The sequence below is a fragment of the Chiloscyllium plagiosum genome, unplaced genomic scaffold, assembly GCF_037043375.1.
Source record: "Chiloscyllium plagiosum isolate Xiang-an unplaced genomic scaffold, Cpla_swu_hap1 HiC_scaffold_49, whole genome shotgun sequence".
NCBI lineage: Eukaryota > Metazoa > Chordata > Chondrichthyes > Orectolobiformes > Hemiscylliidae > Chiloscyllium > Chiloscyllium plagiosum.
The window spans coordinates 1,065,127-1,084,441 of NW_028270187.1; the positions used below are offsets into that span (position 1 = coordinate 1,065,127).

At 43.4% G+C, this 19,315-nt stretch overlaps 2 protein-coding genes across 2 annotated transcripts; both read right to left on the reverse strand.

Moving 5' to 3' along the window:
- Positions 1-98: 98 nt before the first annotated feature.
- Positions 99-1,332, reverse strand: LOC148135352 (histone H3). The gene has a single exon (XM_087984940.1). The coding sequence runs from the start codon at positions 1,330-1,332 to the stop codon at positions 922-924; it is 411 nt and encodes a 136-aa protein (XP_087841066.1). The 3' UTR covers positions 99-921.
- A 901-nt stretch (positions 1,333-2,233) lies between these two features.
- On the reverse strand, positions 2,234-17,774 carry LOC148135353 (histone H4). Its single transcript, XM_087984941.1, has 3 exons — positions 17,239-17,774; positions 11,100-11,181; positions 2,234-2,633 (listed from the first exon to the last, which is right to left on the reverse strand). Exon 3 carries the CDS (start codon positions 2,550-2,552, stop codon positions 2,241-2,243), a length of 312 nt encoding a protein of 103 aa, XP_087841067.1. The 5' UTR covers positions 2,553-2,633; positions 11,100-11,181; positions 17,239-17,774; the 3' UTR covers positions 2,234-2,240.
- Between the last annotated feature and the right edge of the window lie 1,541 nt (positions 17,775-19,315).

Genomic DNA, 19,315 nt, shown 5'->3' on the forward strand with positions numbered 1-19,315 from the left:
TACATTGAACCTGGTATCGGTTAATTTCTGTCTCGTTGTTGTTGGAGACTGTATTGTCACTGTGGGAGCAGAGAGACTTTATCATCAAATGCAGTTGTGACAGTTTCTGCAAATACATTATTTCTCAGCGCACAATGCCTGAGTGGTCTCAATCTTTACTTCTCTGTCCAATGTGTTTAGAATGGCGCCATGAATATTCCCGAGCGGGTTTGACATTCCCACTGGTGTCACATTCCCATGAACAGCGTGAGGAAGAGCTGAGTTGCCCCAGTGGAATATGTAGTCAGTCGATGCAGCATACAGGAAGGAGCGGGGCTGACCCTCCGCGCTTTCTCCGCTGCCAGGTCCATATACAGGCTTTTCCCCTGCCTCCAGAGAGAGAGCAGATTAAACACCAGCGAGTGAGTTCTCAGCTGTCAAGGAGGGAAGGCGGTAAAGTGAGATTGTGTGAACTATATCAACTAGTAACAAATCAACTCGTCCGTATCCATGCATCCCCCGATGGAAAACTCCTGCTCTCCTCGCCATGTTGGCGGGCTTTACAAGTTTGAAAATAAGCGGTTGGTCTCTTAGCGCCAAATGTTTCCCTCCCCTCGCCAGCCACCAACCTTGTTAACACCAAAGGAGACAATGAGGAGAGGGGGATTTTCTAAAATGACATTCCATAATAGAATACCATAATAAACCCTGCCCCACTGAAGATCTGATGAGTTGTAAATTCACGGCCGCTGCCAGTGAGTTTTGCCTCTTACCAACGCCCCCCACACGCACTAATCTGCCCCTATATTCTACCTGTCGGTCCAATAACGATAACAATGACCCCCGTGAATCCCCGCTCTCTCTGGATGGTTTGGTGGCTCTGAAAAGAGCCGTTGTGTCTCTCTGTTTGGGGGTGAATGGACAGGGCCGGCCAGGCTCCGTTTAGGCGCGCTCCCCGCGGATCCGGCGGGCCAGCTGGATGTCTTTGGGCATGATGGTGACCCGCTTGGCGTGGATGGCGCACAGGTTGGTGTCCTCAAACAGTCCCACCAGGTAAGCCTCGCTGGCCTCCTGCAGGGCCATCACCGCCGAGCTCTGGAAGCGCAGGTCGGTCTTGAAGTCCTGAGCGATCTCTCGCACCAGGCGCTGGAAGGGCAGTTTGCGGATCAGCAGCTCGGTGGATTTCTGGTAGCGGCGGATTTCCCGCAGAGCCACCGTGCCGGGCCTGTAGCGATGAGGTTTCTTCACTCCGCCCGTGGCCGGAGCGCTCTTGCGGGCCGCTTTGGTCGCCAGCTGCTTGCGGGGAGCTTTCCCTCCGGTGGATTTGCGCGCTGTCTGCTTGGTTCTGGCCATTCTCTCCAACTCTCTGGAATACACACACACAGGCTGCTGCTGGCAATGCTGAGGCTGCTGCAGTGCTGCCTTTTGAAGGGAATGGAGAGCCCGCCCTAGAGCTGCGATTGGATATAGACCCGTCCCTCAGCTCACTGACAAACCGCTCCGGAAGGGGCAGGAAAAGAAGCATTGGAGGCTGATTGATTCACTTGGACAATTTCAAAAAGCCCGCCGGCCGATTTCACCCTCACAAAGCCGGAGATGAAATTCAACATGAAGAAGCAAAACACCATGGGGCTCCAATTAAGATAAACGTTGATACTTTATAGCAGTATTTTACACTCCAGTTAGCAGTGAGGGCGGACAGGGGGCGGGATCACTGCCTGATCTGTCTGGAACAGGCAGGAGGAAAACGCGGGCTGTATAACAGCCCGGACAAACTGAATGGGAAACGGTTGTTAATGAAGCTGTGTAACCCCGCCGCTTTAAACAAAGAGACTGAAACATGGCCCACTGTCCTTCGGCAAAGTTACCCAATCTCAGCCTTCATAAGTACATCTTTTTAAAATCAATTGCAGTGAACCTGAATACAATTGACATTGTAGCCTTCCAAATAAACCTGTCCGTATAACGTGGTGTTGTGTCAATGTTAACAACTTACATTGAAACAGGCCGATGGAAAGATCAAAGCTCAAAAGTACTATCCCCACAAAGCATGAAATACAAATACTGCAATATATAACATTAGTGTTTGGGCAGGATTACCAATCGCGATGTGGTGTATTAAACGTGCAATAACCTGGTACAGAACAGCATCCCCTCCCTCTGTGCCCTCTCCGTCCTCAGGTCTCCGCTCTCAATGGGAAGATTTTTGGGGCGGCTCTGAAAAGAGCCTTTGGGTTCGCTGGAAAAGGGGGGCTTTCTGCTCAGCCGCCGAATCCATAGAGAGTGCGGCCCTGGCGTTTCAGAGCGTACACCACATCCATGGCAGTGACCGTCTTGCGCTTGGCGTGCTCAGTGTAGGTGACCGCATCCCTGATCACATTCTCCAGGAAAACCTTCAGCACCCCGCGGGTCTCCTCGTAGATCAAGCCCGAGATGCGCTTGACCCCGCCACGGCGAGCCAGGCGCCGGATGGCTGGTTTGGTGATGCCCTGGATGTTATCACGGAGCACTTTCCGGTGCCGCTTCGCTCCGCCTTTTCCCAGGCCTTTGCCTCCTTTGCCTCTTCCAGACATCACGCTTCTTCACTCCAATCGCTGCTGAATGAGAGCCGAGCTGCCTCCCCTACCTTTTTTATACAGCCCGGCCCGACCTGACTGAGAAAGAGTTGACAGAGAGTGAGAGGCGGGTCCGGAGAGGAAACGGAGTGACAGACAGAGATCAGGCAGCTCCGCCTCCAGCTAACTGCAGCCCCAACTGTATCTGGAACTAAAGCTTTTCTCCACAATGGCAGGGAACACAATGCTCGGCAGAAAACATACAGACTACAGCTTCATGTTCAAAGATAATAAAAACCAGAGCTTTTCGGAGGAGCTGGGTTACAATTAAACGCCCATGTCGCGGCCTTTCTTGAACAAAGTTAAAAATCACACACCAGCTTCTCGTCTAATACGTTTCTTTGGAAGAAAATGCTTTCAGAGAGCCGTTCCTGCCGCAGGTATCCAGGGGGGCAGGATCATAGGACATAGAATTTATCGTAAAATATCAAAGTGTCATACAACTGATGCGATATATTGAACAAACCCAGATTACTGTTAAATCTTTAATCACTTCGAGTGGGGATATAGGTGCGATTCATTAATATGGAAATCCCAGAACTTCTTTCAAGTCACATTCCCGACATAATCTAAGGATTTATTAAGAAAATCTCAGACAATGCATTTAAAGGTGTGAGGTTAGAGTCTGGCTGGATGCTAACCTTGAGTCAGAATGGTTGTATTTCCAAAGTAGGTGTTGATAAAACGTCACGTGAACTGGCTGTCGACAAATTGTGCAGTTTGAACAAAATAGGATATATCTCCAAATTCACCCCACAGCCTTATGTGTGTCTGCATGTGTGGGAGAGACAGAGTGAGAGAGACCCTTAATATATGTGTGTGTGTGTGAGAGAGAGAGTGAGAGTGACAGTGTGAGAGAGAGAGTGAGAGAGAGACAGAGAGAGTGTGTGTGTGTGTTCTTGATAGAGTGTATGACTGTGATGGAGGATATACCTGTGGGTGCAAGTATGGGTGTGAGTGTGTGTCTGAGACAGAGCGTGTGCATGAGATAAGGTCTCTGCGAGCGTGTGTGTGTGTGCGTGCGTGTAATTTTTAATTTTGATTTCAGCTACCACGATAGATGGTAGCTGACCACACTTCAGGGTGAGCAGGTGCCTGGTCAGACTTGCTGAGTGAACGAACAGAGACTGCCTCAGCTATCATCCTGGAGGATTGGTTACAGGGTCAGTGCTTCATGTCCAATCCTGTTCACCATATCACTCACAATAACCAATACAATACCAGAGTGATTTGGGAGTGCTTTTATGGGTGGATGTCAAATCTGATCAGTGTCAGGCACCATTTGCTCATCTGCTGGTGTATGAGTATGACAGCAGAATACACACACAACACACAGCAACATCCCTTTGTAGTGAAACACAGTCATTAGCGATGTTCATTACCTGGGTTAGACTGAGTTTGAGTCTCAGAACATCATACAACAGGAACAAGAGACAGTCAACCAGCCCAATGAGTCATTGAGTACAATCATGGCTGATCAGGAAGTTCAAAATCTCTTATCCACAATATCCCAGAACTTCTCCAGTCATTGACAATCAAACGGTAATTGATCTCTACTTTAGCAATACTCAAAGACTGGCCTTCTACAAACTCCAGGAAACAGATTTCCAAAGATTCACCATTTTCTGTGTAAAGAAAACTTCTGTTTCATTCCTGAACTGACTCTCTGTTTCTTTTCAATTACAGCCTCCAGGTTCTAGACGCTCACTGCAGACATCTTGCAGGGCAGATGACTTGCCTGGACTGAATACATATTATGTACATAAGTGATTTGGAGGAAGGAATAGGTGGTGTGATTAGCAAGTTTTGCAGATGACACTAAGATTGGTGGAGTAGCAGATAGTGAAGAGGACTGTCAGAGAATACAGCAGAATAGAGATAGATTGGAGGGGAAAATGACAAATGGAGTTCAATCCAATCAAATGTGAGGTGATGTAATGTGGAAGAGCAAAACAACACTGTATGGTAAGTGGAAAAGCCCTGGGGGAAATCGATGTACGGACGTCTGGGTATTCAGGTCCATTGTATCCTGAAAGTGGCAATGCAGTTTGATAGAGTGGTCAAGAAGGCATACAGCATGCTTTCCTTCATCAGATGGGATATTGAGTACAATAGTTGACAGGTCATGGTACAGTTGATTAGATTCCCTACAGTGTGAAAACAGGCCCTTCGGCACAACATGTCCACACTGACCCTCCGAAGAGTAACCCACCCATTTCCCTCTGACTAATGCACCTAACATTTTGGGGCAATTTAGCATGGCCAATCCACCCTAACCTGCACATCTTTGGACTGTGGGACAAAACTCACACAGACATGGGGAGAATGTGCAAACTCCACACAGACAGTCGCCCGAGGCTGGACACTGGTGCTGTGAGGCAGCAGTGTTAACCACTGAGTCACCGTGCCACCCAAAAGTTGTACCTGACTTTAGTTTAGTCACATTTGGAATATGCGAACAGTTCTAGTCACCACATTACCAAAGGGATGTGGATGCTTTGGAGATAGTGCAGGGGAGGTTCACCAGGATGCTGCCTGTTATGCAGGGCATGAGCTTGAAGAGGGGTTGAGGAGAATGGGATTATTTTCATTAGAAAGACACAGGTTGGGGGGACCTGATTGAGGGCTACAAAATCATGAGAGGTTTTGAAAGGGGGGATAGCAAGTAGCTTCTTCCCCACAGTGGGGGATTCAATTACTAGGGGTCATGAGAAACAATGCAATACAAATCATCCCTTAATGGTCAAATCAGTTGCAAACCATTGTTTTGTACCTATAGGGGAGGAGTGAAATTCCAACTGAAATGTTCTAATTGATTTCTGGATGAAAATGTAAGTCATCCTTGAGTGGCAAAGAAATGGCCACCTAAACCTCCCACATTCCACCGATAAGACAAAGACACACAACCCTCACGCAGGGGGCGTTCAGTATCTTGCAGGTCAGCAGAGCAAATTCACTCTATAATATCTCAGAGTTATGGTAAGGTCTTGGGGTGTGTTGCTGACCAAACAGACCTTGGAGTGTAGTTTCATAGGTCCTTGAAAGTGTGGTCCCAGGGAGACAGAATAGTGAATACGACATTTGATATGCTTGCCTTTCTTGGTCAGTACATCGAGTATAGGAGTTGGGAGGTCATGTTGCAGCTGTACAGGACATTGGTCATGCCACTTTTGGAACATTGTGTGCAATTCTGATCTCCCTCCTATTCAAATAATCATAGAATCCCTACAGTGTACAAACAGGCCATTTGACCCAACTAGTCCACACTGACCCTCTGAAGAGTATCCTCACCAGACCTATTCCCCGAGTTATGACTCTACACTTCCTATGATTGAGGCCACAAACCTACACATCCTTGAACACGAGGGGCAATTTAGCTTGGCCCATTCACCTAACCTGCATATCTGGAGCGCCTGGAGGAAACCCACGCACACACAGGGAGCATGTGCAAGCTCCACACAGACGGTCCCCCCGAGGCTGCTTTCAAACCTGGGTCACTGGCGCTGTGAGGCAACAGTGCAACCCAAAGAGCCACCATGCCACTGACTGGAAGAATGGTGTGAAACATGAGAGGGTTCATAAAAGATTTACAAGGATGTTGTCAGGATGGGAGGATTGGAGGTATAGGGAGAGGCTGAATAGGCAGGGGCTATATTCCCTAGAACTTTGGAGACGGAGGGGTGACCTCTTAGAGGTTTATAAAATAATGAAGGTTACTGATGAGGTAAATAGTAGGTGTCACTCCGCTAGGATGGGGCATTTTCAAGCCTATTGGGCATATTTTAAGGGGACAGTTGAGAGTGTGGTGCTGGAAAAGCACAGCAGGTCTGGCATTATCTGAGGAGCAGGCAAATCGACATTTCGGGCAAAAGCCCTTCATCGGGAATTCAGGCTTTTGTCTCTTCGAGTTTCCTGCTCCTCAGATGCTGCCTGACCTGCTGTGCTTTTCCAGCACCGCACTCTCGACTCGAAACTCCAGCATCTGCAGTCCTCACTTTCACCATATTTTAAGGTGAGGAGAGAGAGATTTATAAAAAGACATGAGGGGCAATTTTCTTTGCACAGATGGTGGTTCGTATGTGCAATTAACTTCCTGTGGTAGTGGTGGATACAGGCACAGTTACAACATTTATAAGACAGTCAGATAAGTACATGAATAGGAAAGGTTTGGAGGGATATGCACCAGCAGTAGGCAGGTGGGACTAGTTTAGTTTGTGATTCTGGTCAGCATGGACTGGTGGACTGAAGGGTCTATTCCTGTGCTCGATGTCTTTATGGCTCCATTATGAATTGAAGTCATTTTGAACGTATCATTTTTCATTACCTGCCATGTCATTCCATGGCTGTTCACATTGTAACAGATGTCTCAGTACAGTGTGTGTATTTGGGACTCGTTTTACATCAGTCAGTTCGTGTGCACACGGTCAGCATGCTTGTTTTGGCAGACTTTGGCACAGAATGTGTGGTTGGATTTCACATTATTTAACTGTTGTGTGTATGAATCGGAAAACTATTCATCAAAGGAGAATAATTCTGTCCTGATTAGTTATAAGTAACTTAATGTGTTTAATCTTCTACTTTTGGCAACTTGTCGTGTCTGTGAATGCAGTTTCCTTCTATCTCTGTATTTTTAACACTGACCTTATGTATGGTTGTTGAGATGATGTAAAAGTAAAATCTATTTGTTTACCTTGATTAGAACTACAAAAATGCCCTTTTCAAATGCAGATTTGATGGTGTCCACGAGTGTCTATTTCCAATCAGTTTCAGTCTCTCCCTCTTCAAAAATGGTGTAAATGTCAATAGGCTGTGAAGGATAAAACCTATTGGACCTGGGCTGGTGTGATTGAGAACAGAGAGAGAAAAATGTAATTCCTTGGTGGCATTTGACTCTTGATTTGAACATCTCTCTGGGAATTGACTCCAATGTGGGTCTAAAACTGAGAGAACTGCAGATGCTTTAAATCAGAAACAAAACCAGAAAGTGCTGGAAAAGCTCAGCAGGTCTGTCAGTATCTGCGGAGAGAAATCAGAGTTAACATTGTGAGCCATGGTCGCAGAACCAAAACATTAACACTGATTTCTTTCCACAGATCCTTCCAGACCTGCTGAACTTTCCCAACAATTTCTGTTTTGGTAACATTCCTGCTGTTTGGCAGAAGCAGCTGCTCACACTTGGTTTTGTACTGAGGAAATATTACATTGCCTTGATCCTTTAATTATTTTCCTGTAAGAAGACAGAAGAGATATCTCCTCAGCGTTAGGCACGATTGCCAGTATCAAATTGAACTATGTAACATTCAGTTAGTAATCATTAGGATGTTATTCTTTAAAACTAATGATTCAAACTGAAACATGTATGTGTTTCCATTCTTGGACTGAGCTACTATGTTTTAAGGGTTCTATACCAATTCACTGAGATCCAGAAACTAACCAATACCTGTACAGCTCCATGAACAGGACCACCTGATGAAACTGTGGATATGTGCATCTAGTTCCCAATCTGCTTATGTTAGTTTCTGTTATGAATACTGCATTTGAGAGAAGTTATCAATTTTACCTGTTAGTTTCTGTGAGGAATGTTAAAGTCTAGCCTATTTCCATGATATACTGTAATTTGAGGGGATAGGGTCTGGTGCATAACAGTGCATTTAGATATTGATCCGTACCTGTCAGATTCTGCTTTTAAATATGAGCGTACTTATGAAACTGTACAATTTAAACTATCTGAATATGTGAGTGTAGTTATGAATCTGTCCCTGGAAGACTTGTAAATATACTTTCATGTGCACAAAGCAGAGTGTGACAGGGACAGATTAATAACTATATTCAAATGTTCATATAACATAAACTGACAGGGACAGATTGATAAACAACATCACATATCCACATAATAGAAACTGCCAGGGACTGGCTGATAAATACATTTACGTACTTAGACAGCAATCAGGCTCTGATTGTTTCATTGATGGGAATATGTGCATTTTGTTATCAATCTGTATCTGTCCCTTTCTGCCATGGGAATGTGTGAGTACAGTTATCATTCTCTCCCTGTCTGTTTCTGCTCTGTTGCCGATGTCAATGTGAGTGTAGTTATCAATCTATACCTGGCAGACTCTGCTGTGTGAATATGTAAATATAGTTATCAACATGTACCTGTCAGTTTCTGCTGGCAAAATGTGTGAATGTGGTTATCAATCTTTCCCTGTCACGCTCTCTAATGTAAATATGAGTGTATTTAACAGTCTTTTCCTGTTAATTTCTGTGTTGTGAATATGTGAATGTCGTTATCAATTGTAGCTGTCAGTTTCTGCTGCGTGAAGATGCAAATGTAGTTGTTAATCTCAAACTGTCACTTTGTACTTTGTTAATATGAGAGTCTAATTATCCATCTTCCTCTGAAATATTACTTCTTTGTGTGCATGTGGGAGTGTATTTACCAATCGGTCAAACCTTTTGACAAGGTCCCACAGAAGAGACTGATTGAGAGAGTTAAATCACATGGAATTCTGGGAAACTGGAATGCACTCCCTGGGAAGGTTGTGGAGGCCAGAAACCTTAGAACTTTAAAAAGATACTTGGATGAGCACATCAAGGATATGGGATACGTGCAGCAAATTGGGATTAGCGTGCCCTCGATGGTAGTTATCATCAATGCAGACTGATATGCCGAATGGCCTTTTCTGTACTCCCTCCCTTTTCTTGACCTCTCTATTTCCATCTCCAGATGGACATTTACTATAAACCCACAGACTCTCACAATGACTGGATGACACGCCCTCCCACTCAGTATTCTGCAAAAACCCTATCCCATTCTCCCAATTCTTCCACCACCACCACATCTGCTCGGATAAGGAGTCATTCCACTCCCAAGAAGCCCAGATGTTCACCTATTTCAAACAACGTGCTTCTAAAATCACCCCTCAGCCGCTGATGCTCCAGGGAAAAAGGCCCCAGTCTATTCACTATCTCCTTATATCTCAAGCCCTCTCACCCTGGCAACATCTCTGTCAATCATTTTTGCACCCTCTCAAGATTAACAATATTCTTCTGAAAGCAGGGTGACCAGAATTTTACACAGTATTCTACAAGTGCCCTAACCTATGTCCTGTGCAGCCCAAACATGACGTTCCAACTCCAATACTCAATGTGCAGACCAAAGAAGGCAAACATGGCAAGCCCCTTTTTCACATACTTGTTCACCTGTGACTCCACTTCCAAGGAACAACACACATGCAATCCTCGGTCTCTTTGTTTGGCAACTCTCCTCAGGACCCTACCATTAACTGTACAAGTCCTGCCCTGTTTTGAGTAATAAGAATGTTTGTGTAATTATTGTTTTCTCTTTGTCAGTGTCTGCAATGTTAATATATAAGAGCAACTATCAATCTCCATCTGACAGTTGCTATCATGATGATATGGGAGTTCAGTAATTGATGTATAAAACGTCAGCTTCTGATGTGTGACTATGGGAGTCAAGTTCTCCATCTATACTAGTCACTTTCTACTTTTGGGTATCAAAGTGGTTTAATTCTCTGGCAGCCAGTAATATTCCCTGTGACTCTGTTTCATTCTGTGATTGCAGTTATCAGCGTATCGAGAGTGGAGTCTTAATCTCTGCTGCATTTTGTGATTTATGAGTTTTCTCTCAAGCTTTGGGGAAGGGGTCAGCAGATGGTATCTAGTTCACAATCCCAACAATTACTGGAAACTGTTTTGCAGAACAGTTAAAGAATACAATGTACGAGCACAGATTGAATGGGAGGAATGGCCTTCATCTATGTTGTACCAATTCGGAGATTCTGAATCTGGTGTGAAAAGGAAAACACATCCCTCTGTATAGAATATCAGTACAAAACTACCATGTAGAAATGGACAGACCGGCTAATTAAAATACCAGGGCTTGTTGCTCAGTGTGGGATGTTTCCCTTTTCAGGGGTTCGGTACTATCACTGAGACACTTTGTTTCATTTTGTAATCAGGCATTGATAGTGTTTTTTTGTGTGAGAGAGTTTTATTCTGCAACTGCCTGTCCATGCTACACGATAGTTTTTATTGTTGAACATGATTTAATGGTTGTGTCTTTGAATGGGACAACTATTTCTCAAAGATTATTTTTGTCTTGCTCAGTTACTGTTAATATCAAAACTTTCCTTTTGGATCTACTCAATAACTACTGCATATATAGTTACTCCAGCTATGTAACAGCATGATCTATTTGTTCATCGTGATTGTTACTTTGAAAATTCCCTAACTGTGGATTTAATGCAGTTCCTGACTGCCTGTTTCCAGTGAGGATTCAGTATATCCCTTTTCAAATCTGAATGACAATGCGCTTTGAATGATGACATTTATTGCATCTGCGCTGGTCCATAGTGAGAATAGATTGTGTTTTACTCATGGATTGAATGTATATCTCTGGAAAGTGAGCTTTTTGTGAGTCTGACTCAATCCGTTCTGTAATTGCGGAAAGGACATTCCCCAGCTCAGACAGTGGTAACATACCTGCTGTTTGGAAGGAGCAGCTGCTCACACTTGGCTTTATACCAAGGTAATATTACATTGGCTTGGGCCATAGAATATTTGCCTGGAGGAAGACACAAGATTTATCTCCTTTATATCAACATTAGCTAAGTTTGATAATATCAAACTGATCAATGCAATATTTAGTTAATAGTTATTATGAACTTTATAAAGCCAGCAATTGGAACAGAGCAGGCTTTGGTTCCACTTTTGCCCTCAGCTGCTCCTGCTCTCTTTTTGTGAAATTATAGAACAATTTATTCAGATACAAAACTTAACCAAGACCTGTACAGCTCTATGATTGGGATGCTTACACAGTTCAAAACCAAGATCCCAATACACTAACTATTGAAGAACAACAGGCACTATTTCAAATAGTATACTTGAGACTTTTGATCCAATGACAGTCATATTTATTCTTTACAGAATTGTGACATTCATATATATTATTTTTATTTCCACAGTTGAAAGTTCATTGCCAACAAACAATGCGAAACAGAAACCAAACAATTTATTCCAATCAGTATTCAGAGGATTGCAAACTACAACAATGATAGATAGTTCACAGTCCCAACAATTAGTGGAAACTAGTAATAGAAGAGATAAAGAATAGAATGTCCAACTGTAGACACAATGACCTAATTGGACTGCTTCTGTGCTCTACACAATCTGTGCTCCTGATTCTAATGATAAAGGAAATTACATCCTGTTATATAGACTATCCATATAAAAATATCATGGAGAAATGGACAGACCAACTTATTTACAAGGCTGGTCCGATACATAGTGTGGCATAGTTCCCTTCCTAAGGTTCTATGTTATCACTGAGACATTTACTTTCATTTTGGACTCGGATATTGTTGTTTTCTTTTGCATTACTCAGTCTCTCAATCAGAATATGAGTATGGATAAAGTCAGCTTTTGTCAGCTAACATTGAACATGGGATTCATTCAGTCTCTCATTATGAGTTATCAATGTGCTTCTTATTCATGGTTATTGTATTTTATATTGATGTAGTGTCATTTCAAAGTGGAATTGTCATTTTTCAGAACTGCAGAAGCTCTTTATTGTTCAAACCTTTGCTATTCAGAATGTATCAGATATTATCCAATGTCATTTGTGTCAGCTCCTGACAGTGAAAGTGGATGTGTTTATATCACTGTTAATCTCTGGCACTGTACGTCTCAGTTGAATAAGTTCCACAACATTGGAGTCTTAGGGGACAATGTAGTTTATAACTGTCAGTTTATTTTGGGCATGCCGATCTCTAGACTGAATGTATGTTTTAAATTTATTATTCCTATGTTAGTCCCAGAAAAACTATATGAGAGTCTTCACGCTGTATTCAAAAATCTCTCATTATCTGTCTGAATACGGGATACTTTGTGTCTTTTCCTTTTGGTCAATTTCACATCAATTTTATATTCTGTAGTTTTGTATGAGATCTGCACTGCTTTTCAGCTTGGGGTTCAATGCAAAACTATATATTTTAAAATACAAATTTGGGCTGAAGTGTAATTCCTCCAATCTGTAAAATGGAATTGATGCATGAGTTACATCTCCATATCTAAAACAGGATGAGATATTTGATGGGGTAATTATACATAGCTCAAGTTACTTCTTAGGCAACTTCACTGGAATTTACTGCGTATCATGTGATAGGTTCAGTCTTTTCTAATACAGCACACAATTGGGTTAAACTTTATGGCCAAAGTGAAACACTCTATTTAAGTCATATAGGGAGTGAATGTTGATAGTCATAGTGTTAAGGGATTAGATGGAGAAGAATTTGTTAAGTGTGTACACAAGAACTTTCAGTTCAGTATGTAGATATATCTACTAGAGAAGGTGCAAAACTTGATCTACTCTTGGGAAATGAGACAGGGCAGGTGACCGAGTTGTCAGTTGGGGAGCACTTTGGAGCTAGCGACCATAATTCTATTAGTTTTAAAATAGTGTTGGAAAAGAATAGACCGGATCTAAAAGTTGAAGTTCTAAATTGGAGGAAGGCCAATTTTGATGGTATCGGGGAAGAACTTTCAAAAGCTGATTGGGGTCAGATGTTCGCCGGTAAAGGGATTGCTGGAAAGTGGGAGGTCTTCAGAAATCAGATAACGAGAATGTAGAGACAGTATATTCCTGTTATGGGGAAAGGAAAGGCTGGTGGGTGGAAGGAATGCTGGATGACTAGAGAATTTGAGGGTTTGGTTAAGAAAAAGAAGGAAACATATGTCAGGTATAGACAGAAGAGATCGAGAGAATCCTTAGAAGAGTATAAATGCAGGAGAAGTATACTCAAGAGGGAAATCAGGAGGGCAAAAAGGGGACATGAGGTACCTTTGGTAAATAGGGTTGAGGAGAATCCAAAAGGTTTTTATAAATACATTAAGGACAAAAGGGTAACTAGGGAGAGAATAGGGTACCTCAAAGATCAGCAAGGCCACCTACGTATGGTGCCGCAGGAGATGGGGGAGATACTAAACTTGTACTTTGCATCAGTGTTTACTGTGGAGAAGGAGATGGAAGATATAGAATGTGGGGAAATAGATATTACACAGGAGGAGGTGCTGGATGTCTTGAAATGCATAAAAGTGGATAAAATAGCAAGACCTGTACAGGTGTACCCTAGAACTATGTGAGAAGCTCGGCAAGTGATTGCTGGGCCCATTGCTGAGATATTTGTATCATCGATAGTCACAGGTGAGGTGTCAGAAGACTGGAGGTTGGCTCATGTGACACCATTATTTAAGAAAGGTGGTAAAGAAAAGCCAGGGAACTGTAGACCGGTGAGCCTGACATTGGTGGTTGGCATGTTGTTGGAAGGAATCCTGAGGGACAGAATTTATTTGGAAAGGCAAGGGCTGATTAGGGATAGTCAGCATGGCTTTGTGCATGGGAAATCATGTCTCATGAACTCGATTGAGTTTCTTGAAGAAATAACACAGAGGACTGATGAGGGCAGAGAGGTGGATGTGATCCATGTGGCGTTCAACAAGGTTACCCATGGGAGACTGGTTAGCAAGATTAGAGCTCATGGGATATGGGGAGCACTAGCTATTTGGATACAGAACTGGCTCAACGGTAGAAGACAGATGGTGGTGGTGGTGGTGGGTTGCTTTTCAGACTGGAGGCCTCTGACTACAGGTGTGCCACAAGGATCAATGCTGGGTCCACTACGTTTCATCATGTATATAAATGATTTGGGTGTAAACATAGGAGATATAGTTAGTAAGTTTGCAGATGACACCAAAACTGGACGTACAGTGGAGAGCGAAGAAGGTTACCTCAGATTACAATGGGATCTTGACCAGATGGGCCAATGGGCTCAGGAGTGGCAGATAGCGTTTAATTTAGATAAATGTGAAGTGCTGTGTTTTGGAAAAGCAAATCAGAGAGGACTAATACTCCTCGTGGAAAGGTGCTAGGGAGTGTTCCTGAACAAGGAAACCTTGGAGTGCAGGTTCATTGTTCCTTGAAAGTAGAGCGGCAGATAGATAGCAGAGTGAAGAAGGCATTTGATATGCTTTCGATTATTGGTCAGAGTATTGAGTATAGGAGTTGGGAGGTCATGTTGCAGCTGTGCAGGACATTGGTTAGGTCACTTTCGGAATATTGCATGCAATTCTGGTCTCCTTCCTATCAGAAGGATGTTGTGAAACTTGACAGTGTTCAGAAAAGATTTACAAAGATGTTGCCAGGGTTGGAGGTTTTGAACAAGAGGGAGAAACTGAATAAGCTGGGGCTGTTTTCCCTGGAGCATTGGAGACTGAGAGTTGACCGTATAGAGGCTTATAACACCATGAGGGGCATGGATAGGATAAATAGACAAACTCTTTTACCTGGGGTGGGCGAGTCCAGAAGTAGAGGGCAGAGGTTTCGGGTGACAGGGGAAAGATATTAAAGGAACAACTTTTTCAAGCAGAGTCTGGTGCATATATGGAATGAGCTGTCAGAGGAAGCTTGTACAATTGCAGTGTTTAAAAGGCATCTGGATGTGTATATGAACAGGAAGGGTTTAGAGGGATGTGGGCCAAGTGCTGGGAAATGGGACTAGATTAGGTTAGGATATGAGGTCAGCATGGAGGAAAAGGTCTGTTTGCGTGCTGTACATCTTTATGACTCAATATGTGACAGACGTTCAACAGAACAAAAAAGCTACATGGTTTAGTGAAGAAACTGGAACCTAAAATTGAGAGTTGGAGTCTAGGGCTGCTGTCTCCAGTATAAAAGCCCTGGTTATACAGGCAGAGATTGTTTTGAAAGGAACAGTTATTGTGAGATAAGAAGGACATAGATTCAAGTTTGATGCAATTTCAATCTTCCTGCATTGTGTTACTGAGCAGTTTAAACGATTCTTGAAAAGTGGGGAACCAGTTACCAAAGTGGGAGAGAAGAGAGTTCTCAGTGCACGTATTCTTTAGTGAATGGGAAACAGCCTATGTTCTTTAGTTGTAGTGCCTACAGGATTCATGGATATGTGAACATGCAACACATCACAACAGACAAGAGTCTGTGTTGTTTATCGTAATCAAGGAGAGAAAAGCAATGGGCCTTTGTGTCTCCTATTGTGCAAAGTCTAACTGGGAATAATAACAACAAGGGCTGGTCTTCACGATGCTATCAGTTATTGCATAGTGACCTATTTTTCTGAATACTGCTGAATTGATGATCAGTATTCACTGAATTCATTTGCAATGAAGTGAACAATTCCACTGCTTGCATCTGACTGACCACAATATTCCTTATACAGGAATGAAAATTCATCAATTCCATTTTATTTGCTGATGCAGACAGGATAGTACCCTGCCTCTGTGGTGTGATAGTGTAAACCATTAGCAATATTGTTGTGTTGTTATATGGTCGGGAGGAGGAAAGCAAAAGGACTTTTATTTTTTGTCATGCAATGCAGAATATTTAAATGGTCAAGTTCAATTTATTCATCAAACAACACTGTCCAAACCTTCACAGAAAAGCTTGCCACACCTACCCATTATGGATATTTGGTTTCTTACTGCTCTGCTATGAATGGTGATTATCTGATCCCATTGATTCATCGAGAAATCTGTACCCAGATTCCTTGTTGTTTGGTAATGTATCCTAGGGAGGGTCAACAGGAATGTCAGGCTTGTAGATCTCCGTGTAGAAAAATAAAACAAACTTTAAAAGATGTACAAAAGTATAAAGAAAAAGATTTTGCTGGAATCGAAAAAGAAAAGAAAAATAACACCTGCAAGGTGAAGCAATACAGAATGACACTGTGATAAAGATGGGGCTGGCAGATTCTCTGCTGCCATGATATATTTATGGAAATGGAATGCTGATTGAAAGGGTTGCCAGCTTGGCCAATTGTTATGCTGTTATGGATTGGTTTTGCTGTTCAGTGCAGACTTAATCATTTGAAGGGCTTTCTTCTGTGTTGGAGATCTCTTGCCTCGAGATCTGAGAGTAGAAATCAGTTTGAATGTAACATTTTCTGACACTTGCAATGTTTATGGATCTTCATCACCGTTCGATATCATCGTGTGTGTGTTAGGATGTATTTGAGACTCATTGTAAATCATTCAGGATTTTATGCTTGCGGCGGGAGTGGTGAGGTGTTAGTAGTGTGTGTGTACATGCAGTAAGCCTTCTGTCCATGTCAGGAAATAACATTTGGAATGTACATTATACAATTGTAATGTCTTTGTATGGGACACCGATTGATCAAAAGATTAATTTGGCCTCATCAGTGACTAATAATGTCAAAGTTTCCCCATATGTTTGCACTCAATCTCTACTTCATACATAGTTATTGTAACTGTGTAACAATGATCTAATCTACACTAATAAACCTTTATACCACATTTGGATTTAACGTGGTTCCTGAGTACAGATTTTGGATTTACAGACAGTCTATCCATATTCAGATTAAAACCCATCCAATAAAGATCGGTTTTAAATGGTAAAAATTATTGTAACTGGCTATAGTGTGCATTGAGAGAGAAGAAAATGTATTTCAACAGATGTGTTTGACTCTTGGATTGAATGTATACATCTGAAAATTGAGCTCAATGTGTGTCTGATTCAATCCACTCTGTGTCTGTGGAAAGGATGTTCTCTACTCTGACAGCAGTAGTATACCTGGTGTCTGGTAGAAGCAGTTGGTCACACTTGGCTTTGTACTGAGTATATATTACATTGTCTTGGTCCAGCGAATATGTTTCTGGAGGGAAACAGAAGATATGTTACATCTAATTCAAACTGATCAATGCGAAATTCAAGTAAGATTAATTATGATTTTTTTTAAAGAAAGACCACATTGTGAACAAAGCATGGCTTGGTTCTGTTATTGCTCTGAGTTACTCCTAGTCTCTTTTTTTGTCAAAATTATTAAACAATTTCCTGAGACACCAAAACGAACTAATAGCTGTGCAGCTCCATGAATGGAATGCTTAGACAGTTCAATATGCAGCTCCCACTACACTAACTTGAAGGGAAGGATAAAAGGCGTGATTTCAAATGCTGTACTTGAGACTTTTGATCTGGTGACTGCTACATTTATCCCTTAGAGGGTTGTCACAGTCAAAGTCGATTTGCTTTCTACTATTCACTGCCCAATATCAACAAACAGCGTGAAAGAGAAATCAAACAATGAATTGCCATCAGTGTTCAGAGGATTGCAAACCACAGGAATGTCCCACAGCAGCTCCTTCCCGCTCTGTCTCCCCCAGCAGCCCCCCCCCCCCCCCCACACACACAGCCCGAGAAAGGCCTCCCCCTTCCCCCCCAGCCCGCTCACTCCAAGTTCCGGGCCCAGTTCCTGCTCCGCTCGGCATCTCCCAACCAGCTCCCGGTTCTCCCCTCCCTCCCTCCCCCCGAATCAATCCGGGGGTGGGAGCCCCCTGTGTGTCCCAGGCTCCCATCCCGATGTGCTGCTGGAAGGAGCCCCTGCTGTTCCCTCCCTTCCCTGGGCTCGGAGCTCTCCATTGCGGTCTGTTTCAAACAAACCGCTTCCACTCACTGAGTAAATGCTCCTCAATGGCCGCGCGGGGGCAGGGCCTCACGCATGCGCACATCTGGACAGGAACCAAATTCAAAACCACACACCACCAGGTTCCAGTCCAACCGGTATTTGTGGGTGGACTAGCTTTCGGTGCACTGCTCCTTCGTCAGGAGACTAGTGGGGCAGGATACTGAATTTATAGCAAAAGACCAATGTATCATGCAACTGATACGACATATTGAACAAATCCATTCACTTTGGAAGGAGAAACAGGAATACAGAATAATGGGATAATGGTAAGATTCTTGGCAGCGTGGAAGAGCAGAGAGATCTCAGTGTCCTTTTGCACAGAGCCCTGAAAGTTGCCACCCAGTACTTCCCAGGAGCTGAAAGACTACGCCATGTTCTTCGTGACCTGCAATACATTGTCAATGGGGATGAGCACCTCGCCAAGACAGTCCCCACACCTCCATTGCTTGCTTTTAAACAACCGCCAAACCTCAAACAGATCATTGTTGGTAGCAAGCTGCCCGGCTTTCAGGACATCTCCATACAACCCTGTCACAGTAGGCGCTGCAAGATGTGTCAGAGTATGGACATGGATACAACCATTACTCTTGGGGACACATCCCACCATGTACATGGCAGGTACTCATGTGACTCAGCCAACATTGTCTCTCTTAGATGTTGCAGGCAAGGTTGCTCTGAGGCATGGTACATTGGAGAAACTGTGCAAAGGCTACGGCAATGGGTGAATGGGCAGCTCACAAAAATCAACAGACAGGAGTGTTCCCTCCTTAAGGGGGAGGGGGAGTCGTGGTTCACATTGGCACCAATGACATAAGTAGGAGGAGGGCTCAGGATGTTAGGTAGGCTTTCAGGGAGCTAGGTTGGAAGCTCAGAGTTAGAACGAACAGAGTTGTTGTCTTTGGTTTGTTACCCGTGCCACGTGATAGAGAGTCGAGGAATAGGGAGAGAGAACAGTTAAATGCGTGGCTACAGGGATGGTGGAGGAGGGAGTGATTCCAGTATTTGGATAACTGGGGTTCTTTCTGGGGAAGGTGGGACCTCTATAAACAGGATGGTCTGCACCTGAACCTGAGGGGCACCAGTATCCTTGGTGGGAGGTTTGCTAGTGCTCTTGGGGGGCGGGGGTTTAAACTAACTCTGCAGGGGCATGGGAACCCAGACTGTAGCTTTAGGGTGCAGGACCTG